Source organism: Rhinolophus sinicus, linkage group LG15, assembly GCF_036562045.2.
Source record: "Rhinolophus sinicus isolate RSC01 linkage group LG15, ASM3656204v1, whole genome shotgun sequence".
NCBI classification, from domain to species: Eukaryota; Metazoa; Chordata; class Mammalia; order Chiroptera; family Rhinolophidae; genus Rhinolophus; species Rhinolophus sinicus.
In genome coordinates, this window is record NC_133764.1 from 6,279,105 (window position 1) to 6,293,142 (window position 14,038).

The 14,038-nt window shown below is 43.8% G+C and overlaps 1 protein-coding gene across 7 annotated transcripts in view; it reads right to left on the reverse strand.

Moving 5' to 3' along the window:
- ARHGAP44 (Rho GTPase activating protein 44) overlaps window positions 1-14,038 on the reverse strand; it is a 171,480-nt gene that overhangs the window by 21,040 nt on the left and 136,402 nt on the right. For all 7 annotated transcript variants that reach the window (XM_019755260.2, XM_074320484.1, XM_019755258.2 and 4 more), the window contains exons 11-16: window positions 13,346-13,457; window positions 12,826-12,907; window positions 8,384-8,464; window positions 5,522-5,635; window positions 4,772-4,863; window positions 3,067-3,247 (exon numbers count right to left, since the gene is read on the reverse strand). In XM_019755260.2, coding sequence (XP_019610819.2) covers window positions 3,067-3,247; window positions 4,772-4,863; window positions 5,522-5,635; window positions 8,384-8,464; window positions 12,826-12,907; window positions 13,346-13,457 — 662 coding nt within the window. The remainder of the gene's footprint in view (window positions 1-3,066; window positions 3,248-4,771; window positions 4,864-5,521; window positions 5,636-8,383; window positions 8,465-12,825; window positions 12,908-13,345; window positions 13,458-14,038) is intronic.

Sequence of the window (14,038 nt, forward strand, 5' to 3'; positions counted from 1 at the left end):
CAACTTGACTTGGAAAAAAAAAAAGCTGGAAGTACACACTGTTCCCCAATAAAGTCCTGTTCCCCTTCAAAAAAAAAAAAAAAAAAAGTAACAGCTTTATTGACATATATTGAATATATTCTTTTTTCAATCTGACCAAAAAACCTCAATAAAGCAAGCTTTAATTTGTCAGTGTTTCAAGGGGGTAGGAGTAGTTTGAAGACTTTGATATGCATTTCAAAGATTTTAAAAGCTCAGAAATGGGTACACATGCAGAGATTTCCCCTAATATTGCTAAATAACACAGAGACTCAACTGATGCAAATTCCTTTTCTCTCCCTAAAAGACTTACTCACAACTTTAGGTTTCTGTTTGTCTTAAAGCTTGTTAAGAATTGATTATCTACAAGCTCTCTGTACTTTATAACACAGGCACTGACACCCAGACAACTCAGTGAGAGTTACCCTAAGCCAGTAAGCCCTTCAATTAATTTAATGTTCAATACAAATTTTAAGACACATAAAACATATTCATTTTGTGTACAAAAATAATTTGTTATGCATCTCCTATATTCTTAAAGTATATATACCAGGGGTGACAAAACACTGTATCCACATTTTAAGAGATGTTGTTATCTATGCTCAAGCAGCATTTCGTTGTAATCAGAAGTGTCCGGACGCTGATGGTAACCACTCTGAGCACCTCTTGTAATTGCAGAAGTCAAACGTGACTTGTATTCATCTTTTGTTATTGGTATATATTGAGCATTACAATTAATACAGTTTTTCCCTTTCTTAAAATGTGTATACATTTCTTCTGGCACCCTCTCTCTATACACACACACACACACACACACACACACACATACTTTAAAGATATAGGAGGTGCACATATACTTTACATATACATACACACACAAACATACACACACACATATATATATATGTATATATATACATATATATATATATATATATATAAAGCAGTTTCAGCTTTAAATCAGAATGTTATGCAGAATGGGCATAACATTTACAAAGTTCTTGAGTTAAGAGAACTTTGTGAGATGGGGCATCTGCTTAAAGTATCATTGTTCAAACTTCTACATCTGCCCGTATTCTACGGGGTGCAGCGGACTTCGAGTGCCTTAGATTCCACAGTGATAACTCTTAGAGGTCATCTCGATTCCTTTTCGGGGGGTGGTACTGGGCATCCAATGTGGTCTGATAAGGAGAAAGAGGAGCACACTTCTGAAGCACAAACACCTAGGACTAGAAGAGTGCTCTGTGAGCCAGCCAGGACCGGAAGTAAACCCCAGGGCATCCCTCAGCGAGCTGCTTCACAAAGGAACTGAGTTGCTTCAACTGAGTTTTAAAAACAAATTCCAATGCACTCGCTAGCTCGTCTATCTCTCTATCTCTATCTCTGTCTCTCTGACTTACGACTCCCTTGTGATGCAAAGATCAGATTCTAAGTCTGCTCTTTTTTTATAAATTTAAGAAATTTCCCTCTACTCCCTTCAACATGTAAGAATTTCCAGTTTTTCTTTCCCTGGTAGATATAAAAACAACAAACAACAGCACAGAGCAGATAAACAACTCCCACTGGCCTCACATGTAGAGTGTCTGGTGGGTCAGGTAACACCTGGGGACGCTGCCCTTCTGAACACTGCTGCATCATCACAGGACACAGTGTAGGTCCCCATGCCAGCTCCCCTCCCACTCAGAAAAGGAGAAGGGTGGGGGGACTCACACCTCTGCAGTCCTGGCTTTTCAACCTTCCCTCTGACGCCCTTTAGGCGTTTCAAATAAATGGAGCTTTCTGGTTGCCTAGTGGTCTGACCGGAAAGTGGAAGGTTGTAGCTGCTCTGCTTCTTGTTTTCTGCATTTCTGATATTCCCATTTGGTGCTTTATGGGCCTGTCTATTTTGAAGCAGCAGTTGCTAAATTTTATTTTATAGTAGTCATTTTTAATTCCTAACCAAAGTTTACTCAACTGACTTCCTTGACCAAGCAATGCATGCATTCCTTCTAAAAGACATACTACCGTGTTTCCCTGAAAATGAGACCTAACTGGACCATCAGCTCTAATGTCTTTTGGAGCAAAAACTAATATAAGAGCCGGTATTTATATATTATATATTATATATTATATTATATTATATTATATTATATTCCTGGTCTTATAGTAAAATAAGACCAGGTCTTATGTTAATTTTTGCTCCAAAAGACACATTAGAGCTGATGGTCCGGCTAGGTCATTTTCGGGGAAACACAGCAGCTGACACCTTCAGCTTGCTGAACACTCAGAAGTCCACATATTTTGGTTGCCATAGCTGAGCTGATGCTTACCACAAATCAGCTGTGCTTACTGTGTAACCTGCTTATGCCCATTTTACTTATTATGGGAATCATATTATGCAATTACATATGATGTAAACTGATTTAATGAGTGTGACAGGGTCACTTGTAGGCAAACTAAGCTGAACGCCTTTAGGAGTCTCATAACAACTGCATTCAAGAAGGTGTAAATATTAATCATAAAAGATGGAGAGAAAAATCTTAAAAATTTGCAAGGATTTTACAGTCTATGAATTGTATTGCTTTAAGTTTTAGGTTTTCTCTGTTTCAAAGAGACTGAACTGGCCATGTTAGACTATGCACAAAAGGTGTCGTTTAATGTTGCTGAAGAATGCAAATGAGCAGACATATCACCAAAGTAAAACCATTAAAGAGTTGAGAATTGCATATGTTTATAAATTTTGAATCAAAATAAAGTGCACGTATTTTTAAAAACTTGCTCTTGTTGACCAACTTTTTTTTTTTTTCCATGAGAACTAATCAATAGTGACCACAACTGTCTGCTCAGAAGGCTACACTTACCTTTGGCCCGAAGCGTGGGAAGCGAGCCAAGCGACTCACCCCAAAGAGCACAGATGAAAGCATCAAGACTGAGGTAACAGTTTAATTGTGACAAGTCACCTGAACAGCTATTAGTAAGTGCAGCCTTCCTGTCAATCCGGTTTTTTGTTACATCTCAACTCTTCCCTTCTCTAATCCCCAACATTGAGAAAGGGACACCAGCTCATACCCATCCTTTTTGTAAAACTCCAGCATCATATTATCTGTGGCAACGCTGAGGGGCCGGCGGGCCTGCTCGGGCTGTCGCCGGTCAGTGGGGTCCATGTCTGGGGACGGCATTGAGCTGTAGTTGGCGTTGTGGTTCACGTGCACAGGACTCCCATAATTCCCTGTGATGTTGAACTCTATCTCTGTGGGGAAGAAAGAATGGGTATACATGATCTATTGGTCTGTCACACCCTTCCTGGGCAGGGGAGAGATGAGCAGAGATGGCCTCTCCTTTACACTTCACCCCTAGAAAATTTTATCCCATGGTTCCATGTTAGGTCATCTATTGATATTAATTCATCTTACTATAATTCATTATATTAACAGGTGAACACATGTGCTCACCTATCATACTAATATGATGGGCATTTAATAATGCAATTCTCATTTGTGATTAAAAACAAAGCTTAAACAGGAGCAGATGGGTATTTCCTGAAAGACAAAACCATCTCTCTCAAACCTCCTGATTAAGAGGGAAACACCAGGGCCATCTTACTTAGATCAGGAAAATGAGCAATGCCCATTCTCACCTCTGTTATTTAACACTATTGGAAAAGTGCTAGCCAATGGAATCAGTCAAGAAAATAAAATAAGAGGCAATGTTACTATTTGTAGATGATGATATCCTTCTGGAAAACCAAAGGGAAAAAATTAAAAAGGGTTAAAACTAGAAATCTCAATAGGGTTGCTAAGGGTGTTTGCTATGAAATGGATACATGGAAGTACTCATCTCATCCTTTTGTAGTCAGAGCCTGTTTGTCTGCAATGGTAACGCATCAGCTTATCCACAGAACTTACAGAATTATACCTTCAACTCCTATCTCCTTTATTTCTTTATCCTTACTTCTTACTCCCACCCAACTTTATGTCATCAATAGAACTCTTATGAGATTAGTAGTGAAAGCTATCACAGTCAAAACACATGAAACAAAATATAGACAATCAAACACTTTGATGTTAGATCAGCACTAATTGATTACCTCTGATAGAGCACAGAATTATTAATATTATACCCTTTTTGTTTACTAACCATAAGGTATGGTACCCTTTCTTTCTAAAGAGAAAACAGAATTTAGTGCGACAACTGCTGTCTCTTCAAAGCTGTCACCACTGAGAGTCATATACTTATGTAATGGTGTTTTCATGGTTAAGAACATTTACGAAACTCCCTCTTAATAGCTGCCTTTAGAGTCTAACTTTGAACCAGGTACAAGAAAGAATCTCATTGCCTTTGAGCTCCACCTTTACATGTTGAGGGACACTCAAAAGACGCAGCTTAGAATAACAAAAAGGTGGCACGCAGGTGGTCCATAAACCCTGAATAAAGTCCCCTTTATCTCAGGTCTCAGTCTCCAGCTCCCCCTACATCTATAAAACAGAGGATCTCTTTCCTTTCGCTACCAGCATTTCATGATTCACAGATTTAAAGAAACCATGGTGTGGAAGTTAGACGAGAAATATCTATGGACATGGCTGGTACAGGCAGTGGACATCTTCAGGCCAGAGAGTAGGAAACTGCCATGATTCTACCCCCACACCTGAGTGTGTGTGTAGAAGGATTAAAAACAAAAACCCACAAACATCTTTGGGCACTGGTACTTGTTTTCAAAGGTTCAGAAGTCACAGTGACCCTCCCGCTCCTCCCACACCTGGCTGCCTCCACATACCCCCAGGGAAGAACCAGTCTGCATGCTGGATGATGGGTTCGATGATCCCAACAATCTGCAGTGAAACCGTGGTCATCATCTCCGTGATGTTCCTGCGGACACAGGGCAGAGGAAGGCAGGGCGGGGTTACCAGTCAGGTTGGGTGAAAGGCACCCCTGCCCCTCCAGTCCAGTCCTGGCCTGGAAGCTACTGACCTAGGTCTGGGAACGGGCTTTCTCTTGGGAAGAAAAAGAGGTTTACCTCTCTTTCCCCAGCTAGAGAATGGGGATCATCACAGAAGTTGATGAGTAAGGATGAGTAAGGAAATGAGTAAGACACACAAATCACCAAGCACGCGGCACTTTTCAATGTGAGGTATGAGCTTCATAACGGGCAGACTCATCCTCTTCTCAACTCTGTTGCCTTTCAAGATAGCCCTCCGTCCCTCTGCATCGTGATGCTGGCATGCGTGCTAGGGAGGCCTGAGAGAGTTTGCCTTGCCTGGTCCATCATGTCCCCTGCCCTCTCATTCTGACACTGATATAGATTAGCTCTGAGAAGGCCCTCAATGCAGACCTGTAGCTCTGAGAGTATCAGTGGAAAGAGCTGCAGGATTCTGGGTCTCCTCCTGAACTTAAAAAAGGAGCAGGCCAAGGCAGAAATATGACTCGACAAATAAATGAGGTTGGTGAATATCCGGGCCCTGGCCATCCCACCCCTGCCCCTGCCCCTCTGTATAATACCCATATGCCCGTTGCTCCCTGTACTCACCCTTCTGATTGTGGCCATAGGAGGTTGGGTCCTAGCACAATCGCCATGTTACTGGGAGTCATTTTGTTTACATCTTGATATTCCGACAGCTTGGATAAAAATTTGATCAAATATCTGAAAGGAGGTTAGAAGAGCCAGGTTTAACTAAAGGTCAGCACCAGTCATGTTCCCCAAGCAAGGGGTAGAAACATCTCTTGTGAAGCACATCTTATTGAAGACACTCATACATCCTACAACATGACGAAGATGCATCATATATCAGGACACGGGAATGCTCCCAAAACAGACTCAGGTCTTACTCCGCTATATGAGTATGTCAATGTCTCGCCAGAGAAATTGTCCATCTTTCCTTTGGACTCAGTATATGGTGACCTAAAGTTCCTCCTTCTTTTCAAACCTCTGTCACCTGTCATCCTACCTGTGTGCAGAGGTGAGAGGCAAAGTGTCTAGGTATCATTGGCAGGGACATCTACAGGCTAAGGGTGATATCCCCTGGTCCCTTTGGAGCCCCCACCTCAGCAGGGCTTTCTGGAGACAGCAAATGGAGAAAAAGTTAAAGACTTAGCATATGGCCCAGCAATTCCACTCCTAGGGATATTCCTAAGAGAATTAGATCCACACAAACTTGCACACAAATGTTCATAGCAGCATTATTAATACAGCTAAAAAGTAGAGACCACCCAGATGTCCATCAATGGATGAATGAATAAATAAAATGTGGTCTATCTATACAACGGAATATTATTCAGCCATAAAAAGGAATGCAGCTCTGATACATGCCACCACATGGATGAATCTTGCAAACACTATGCCAGGTGAGAGGAGCCAGACACAAGAGACCACATGGTGTATGATTCCATCTACATGGATTACGCAGCATAGGCAAGTCTATAGAGACAGAAACAGAAAGTAGATTGGTAGCTGCCAGAGGCTGGGTTGGGAGAAACGAGGAGTGACTGCTAATGGGAACAGGGTTTCTTCTTGGGGTGATAAACATGTTCTAAAGTTAGATTGTGGTGATAGTTGCACAACTCTATACAATTATACAAAAAAAACATGAAATTACACACTTTAAAAGGGTACAATGGTTTGGGAATTCTAGCTCAATAAAGCTATTATTAAAAAAAAAAAAAAAAAAGAGAGAGAACTCATGAGGTAGCTATGCACCAATGAAGTACAAAAACCAGTTCTGGAGAACCCTACCCCAAATCTGCCATGCTCTGACAAGAGGCCCCAGGACCCCGGGGACATGTTTTCTCCTGGGCTCTCAGTTACAGAAGGCTGTGTTTCTGATGCCATTCTGCTCAGATCATAGTGAAGTGGCTCCCTCAGGAATTGTTGACTCGCCTTCTTGCAGCCTCGCCGAAAGACCACCAGACTCAGGGTCTGACCACTGTCGCCATGCCTCTCATGACCACGTCTCACTCTGAGAACCTACACACACCTGGACCAGAAGGTGGGATCTCAGCTGAGAGCAGCCAATCCACAGCTGGCTGGTGTCCTCGGCTGTAGGCAGCAACACTCAGTGTGTTATACTGATCTGATACTTGCTCTTAGGAGTTTTTTTTAAATTGTGGTAAAATATATATAAAAGTTACCATTTTAACCATTTTAAAGTATATACTTCAATAGCATTAAGCTCTTTGACACTGTTATGCAACCATCACCATTATCCATTTCCAGAACTTTGTCATCACCCCAAACTCAAACTCTGTACCCATTAAATGATACCCCCTACCCGCGTTCATCCCCCCCTCCCACTGCTGCTAGCAATCACCATTTTATTTTCTGTTTCTATGAGTGTGACCATTCTAGGTGCCTCATATGAGTGGAATCATACAGTATTTGTCCTTTTGTGTTTGGCTTTTTTCACTTAGCATAATGTTCTCAAAGTTCATCCACATTGTAGCATGTGTTGTAATTTCCTTCCCTTTTAAGGCTAATATCGCATTGTATGCATATTTTGTTTATCCATTAATCCACTGACAGACATCTGGGCCATTTTCCCCTCTCTACTATTGTGAATAATGCTGCTATCAACATGAGTGTACAAATATCAAGTCTCTGCTTTCAAATCTTTTGGTTCTATACTCAGAAGAGGAATTGTTGAATCAAATGGTAATTCTATGTTTAACTTTTTTTGAGGCTCTGCCTTACCGTCACTCTTGGGATTTTTTACAGGAAAACAGAAATAATCAGGCAGATGGCAGCAGGAGCTGAAGTTGAAAATCTGTACCTAAAGAAACACCGAGAAGACGTGGCAGTGCCAGGAGCAGTGCTGGCAAGACGAAGTGATGAGGAAGCAGAAAGCGTGAAGGGGCAGAAGCCGGGGTAGAGAAAAGATCTGCAGAGCAGCAGGAAATAAAATCTCGGGTGGTGGCATGAAAAGTGAGAGACAGACATGTGGAAAATAGCTGGTGAATGGTGGAGCACTAGAGAATATTCTCCCGATCTCCTCTTCTGGAGGACGAGCTCCAGGACACATCTGCCAACTCCAGCTCCAAGTTTGGTCAGCTTCTCCCAGGTGTCCATGAACACCTATCTTTCTAATAAAACCCCAATATCTTGAAATAGCTTGCATTAATCTTTGCTCCTTGCAATTCAAAGACGTCACTGAATTATCTGATGGCTAGCTAGGCAGCCTCCAAAGTCATCTAGCTACTTTCAGTCTGTTTCCTCATCTGCGAAGTGGTAATTAAACACCTCACAGGGTTGTTTGAAGATGAAAAGAGACCAAGCCTGTTAACAATGCTTTGGATAGCATAAAATGCTGTGCGTAATAGTTACCATGACCTTCAGCCAGGAAACTGTGTGTCTGGGGCTTCGATAACCCTGACCCAAGTGTCTCCAATGTCAACTTACCGGATGTTGTTGTGATTGGCCTTGGGCAATTTTTCACAAGCATTCCACAGAGCCTGAAGCCTTTTGTCTTGCTCCTGGATGCTGGGGAATTAATAGGAAAAGCCACGGATTATGGATGAATCAATGAAGGTTCACTGGCAATCATATTAACTAGTCATGGTAATATTTGAGAAGAAGGTGCTCACCTTGTCACTGACCATATCCGTAAGCTACGATGATTTAAATGTTTGGTTACTAGTATTTCCCCCTTTGTATTCTCTTTCTGTCTTGTCCTGTGCCATTTTAATAAAACTTCCCCTGCACAAGTCACGTGTCCCAGGTGGGGCAGGAGGGCAGAGGCTAGACACTTGCTTTGAGTAGGCAGGGACGTGGTGTTTTCAGGAAGGCAATTCTGGCACGGAAACCAGGATGTGTGATACCTGCCAGGGAGTTCAACTGCTTTTACGCCATGGTGGCGGTATGTTGTCCAGTTCAAAGGATATTTAACAGACGCTTAGTAAATCCCTTTTGAATAAGCAAATTCTATGAACTCAATATGGACATAAGGAAATCTGACCTTTCCAGACATAACTCAGAGATCGGTAAGTCCCATGGAGCAAAGGATTCTCTCCTCTACAAAAAGATTTGCTCTAAGACTTTCTTTATTTACAAGACCTCTGAGAATGAAAAGAAATTACTTACAGGACTACACTTTTTATATGCTTTTCATGAAAATCTATATCAAGGACTAAGGCCTTATACTCAAACAACCTTTTCTCCAGAAAATTTGAAAGGAAAACTCTCTGGGAGATGCTCCAGCTCTGACCCTTCACCTAGTGCCCGAGGCAGGGTGGGGGCCGTCACCCACCGGCCGGTACCCAGAGGTCCTCCCACAGAACCTGACCAGGGAGACAAAAACTCTTTCCCTCAGTTCACCCTTAAGGAAGAGGTAAGCATTTTTCAAATAGAACATCTGCTAGGAACCTGAAGTGAAAACCAAACCTCCCATTTAGAGATGGAAAGATGACAGCTCATATTTGTCAGGTAGTCACAATCTGACCAAGGGCTGGCTAAAGCGGGTTTTCTTTCGGGAGGCCGTGAAGACCCAGCTGCATCCCACCTGGGATCTTGTGCCGGTTATGGAATCTCTACGGACCTCACTGTCCTCATCTGTAAATAGGATTAATAAGAGAACTTCCCCCATAGCGTCAGTGTGAGTGATTTAAAAGAGACTGCACCAAAGTGCTCGGCTCTCTATCCAGGTCAGCCTTTGCAACGGCCGTGGCTGCGGCTTCCACTCTTGCCTCCACCAGTGGCTGACAAGTCTCTTGTGGCTCCAAGTCCGTTCACTGTCCTGCTCCACAATCCTTTCGAAGGTGAAAGGGTAGATGCCGCCAAGACCTTTCGTTCCATAAAAATCAGCAAACCTGTGCCAGTGCGTCCTGTGTACCAGACACTGACCCAGGGGCTCGGAAGCAGTCAGAAGGTAGTTGCTGTCGAAGCTCACAGCCTAGTTGGCTGCACACAGACAGCCACCAGCCAGGCTGTCAGTTTTAAGTGGAGAATGAACACAGTGGACGCAATAGATCGTGACGTCAGCTGCTTCACCTTGGGTTGTCAGGCAGGTCTCTCTGAGGTTCCATGTAAGGTGGCGCTCAATAATCAGAAGGAGGCCTGGGGCAAAGGTTGTGGGGATAGTCACATCAGAGGGAATGGCCAGTGCAAAGGGGAACGCACTCCCGTCCTGAGGGAGGCGCCCTAGGATTGACTGGAGCCTCAGTCTTCTTGCATCTTCCCTCAGGCAGCTCTAGGCCTCTGGGCTATTCTGAACCTTCATTCTGAATCACTCCAGCATGGAAGCACTTAATGTATGTGGCTTGCAAAGACGCATTCTTTGAGTTTCAGGCCACCTTGCGCTGTCCTGGGGATCCCTAACTGCTGTGCTTGCTCTTCCTTGGCTCCACTTCCGACTCCTGGATGTCCCATTGTGTGGCAGAGCTGGCTGTGTCCTGCGGAGTCTGCCTGAACTGCAATCCTCTGTTAGCGTCTGTGTGGCTCTTTGCTGAGAATCAGCGTCATGAAACATCAATAGTTATCAACCCAGTAGTAGCCTGGGGAGCTTTGAAATAAGGAGCCCAGACCAATTAAACCAGAATCTCTGGAAAAAAGGTCAAGGCATTGGTATCTTTTAAAAGCTTTTCAGGAGACTCATGTGCACAGACGGTTGGAAAGGGCTGTTCTAGACAAAATTAATTTCTTTAGAAATTGTGACCTTCATGGCAGCCACCGTCATTGCTGGAGTCTTTAGGCACGACACGCATCCTCTCCAGGGCCAGAAATAAGTCCTTGCTTTCCCTTGGTTCCAAGACCCTGAGCTCTGTGGCGTTAGGATCATTGCTATTTCCTCTTGGAGGCGCACCTTTGCAAAGAGGTGGGAGGAGCGGCTCCCAGATAGATCCTGAAGGAGCAGGCTGTCCTCCCCTTCTCCAGCTTTATGTCATCAAGATCACTGGGCCATTCATTAAATAAAAGGGCCAGTTTCCACCAAAGGATGCGTTCTTACTTATCTCCATCCCCACCACAGCGCTATTCAAGAGAGGCACCAAGTGCCACGTTAAGCACATGGGCTCTGGGACCAGACTCCTTGGATTCAGATCCTCCTTCTGCCATTTATTCGATGGCAAGTGACCTGCCATTACATACCTGCCCTATGACTCAACTTCCTCATCTGTAAAATGGGGGGAACGGCACAACCCACTTCATAGGGTTGTTGTGAAATTACACGAGTTAAAAACATGTAATGAGCTTAGAACAATGCCAAGTTTAAAAACCACACTAAAAAAATGGTATCACTTATGATTATTAATATATCATGGAACTCAACACTCCGTCTCCACAATGAGATATGAGAACACCGTATATTCAGCCAGCCTTTAAAAATGCACAATCTCTATTCTATCATGGAAAGAAAAAATAGCATTATGTAACTGGACTGGAGCTACTTTCTCTAACGCAACACATACTAGCCTGGCTTGACTTACAGGTCAGCTGGGTTCTCTTTCAGCCTCCAGTTCTTACAGAAACAGATACATATTCCAGTGTTCTTTCTGACAGGCTAAGCCGGCTTCTCTTTATGATTAAATCCCATGACTAAAGAGCTCTAGAAATCACATCCTTTCATGGGCACCTAGCTGAGTCCTGTTCTCATAAAATGTTCTCCCTTCTTCATCTCTTTTTCCTGGATCGACTCCACTACCCACACTCTGGTGCCAATTCTGTTTCCTTACTGGCCATGCCCATTTACCCAGTACAAACCAATTCCCCTAAATAAGAGCATTTACTTATGGCCAAGCCTAATGCACACATCGAGTGAGGAAGGAAGCCAGGAATCAAAGAGGAAAACCACGCTTGGAGCCATAATAGGTGACATGGCTGTGGCTCTGCCTGCTCTCCATATTTCCCCTCTTCCCGCCATAGGACTAGTGTCTTGGGCGTTGTTCCTATGGCCTTTCCTGCTGAGGCCCTCTCCCTCAGGCTCATCTTCACAACAGGGGAACGGTGTCCACAGCCCTAATGTTAGGTTTTTATATTAGTTATTAAGTAGTTGTTGTTAAAATATTTTTAGCTATTACAAATATAGGTAAAGACCCCTGTGACCACTCCTGTGTCCTCCTTGTCTCCAGAAAGAATCACTACCATCTGACTGTGTGAGCCTTTCCAGAACTTTCTTTTATACATTTACACATATAGAGAGGTACTCCCCAAACTGTACTGTTTTGAGTGTTGTTGTTTTTTTTCCTTTTTACAACAAGTGAATATCATGTGTGTCTTGGTTAATTTGCTTTATTTCACTCAACAATAAATCTTCACACCTTTTCATGTTAGTGTGAATAGCTCCATGTTTTGTTTTTTTTAACTGCTGCAGAGTATGTCACAGTGTCGATACCACAGTTTGTTTGACCACTCCCCACACCCTCCAACCAATGAACATTTCGTAACATTTAGGCTTTTGCTCCTCCAGCTAATGATGCATTCAATAGCCTTGCACGCGTTTCCTTGGGTATGTGTAAATCTATGTATCCATGATAGATACCAAATAGGATTTCTGGGCGGGAATTCCCGCCCGCCTGTTCTCAGGATTTTTTTTTACTTTCCCATTCCCGAATCCCGAGATACAAACTGTTTTCTGCTCTCCACAACGAATCGTTTCCACAAAGTGACGGCTGATACTTCCAGACACCTGGGTTCAAGGAGCCGATTTTCCCGATTTCCCAACCAATTTTTCTCGATTTGAGAATGGAAAAGCGAAAAAAAATCCTGAGAACGAGCGGGAATTCCCACCTGGAAACCCTAATACCAAGAAATGGAGCCGCTAGATCAGAGGTTACAAGCTTTTATAATTTCAATAAATACCTCCAAATAAACTCCAACCCCCAAGACACTCCAAAATGTGGTATACTCACTTGGAAGCCTGAATCCACTCGTCATAGAGGTCAAAGGTCATAAGAGGTTCTGGCAACTCTCGGAGGTAAGATTTCAAAGCTCCTGGGCACGAATACAAATTGGCCATGAGCCACTTTGACATGGCGGAGACAAGTTCCAGCAGCCAGCATTACCCATGTGGGTCACATCTGGGATGAGCTCCCTGACCCAGACGACAAGACCAAATGGCAGCTTCCCGCGTGAATGGAGCCAAGGCTCTGGCACAGCAATGGGACCTGCGCTGACAACTGCACTGGCCTCCTTGCCTCTTATTTCCCACCATCATCTTCTCTTCTGTTGGTACACTGGGCAGACCTTTCTTCAAGGGGCCAGAGCAACCAGGCCTACCGTTGGGACCCCAAGTGAACACATCTGACGCATGTAGGGAAGCCAGTGCTCAAATGTCTGTGACATGTGGTCACACACCCTGCATGCTCACCCCTTCCCCAGGAGCCTCTATAGCACAAGGGACCACCTTGCTGAGGGGCTGTGGGCACCCACCTGCGATTGCATGGGGGTCTGCCGAGTACTCCTGTACGTCTACCACACAGCAGTCCAGGGCGGCTTTCAGCTTCTTCAGCTTGGAGGCAGAGGGGGCTACTCGGAAGAGTCCCTACCAACAGGACAGCGGGTCACAGGATAGCACTGTAACTCAAAGGCACAAAAGCAAAACCAACGAAGACAGGAAGTCTACCTACTCGCTTCCTCCAAATTCTCTTAGTTGCATTTTCCCAACACCATAGCTGCTTATTTGCTAAATGTCTCCTCCTCTAGAGCAGGAACCGGGCCTTACCCAACTGCTGTGTCTCTAGTGCCTCACGTGGGGTGACTCATTGTTCTGTCTCAGTATTCGTTGAAAAAAATGGAACTTGGGCACTCCGACTTCTTGCTTTTGTGTATTTAAGACACATTTTAGAGAAGAATTTGACTGAGACCTGGTTAGATTTGTGGGGGGAGGGTCTAGGAAGTTGGAGGTGAAAAGGTTTACAAGGCGTGTGTGTGTTGGGAGGCCCAGGGCTATCCTCACAGAACCAAGTACAGTCTGTGTCCTCAGGGGAAGGGCAGACTGGGGTGGTTTGCGAGGAAGTCTTCGACACCTCCATGTTCCATTCTTGGAGTCACTTTCAAATCACTGTCATCTTTTCCATGTGAACTACATTTTGTAGAACAAAATTGAACTCGGGAGAGAAAATG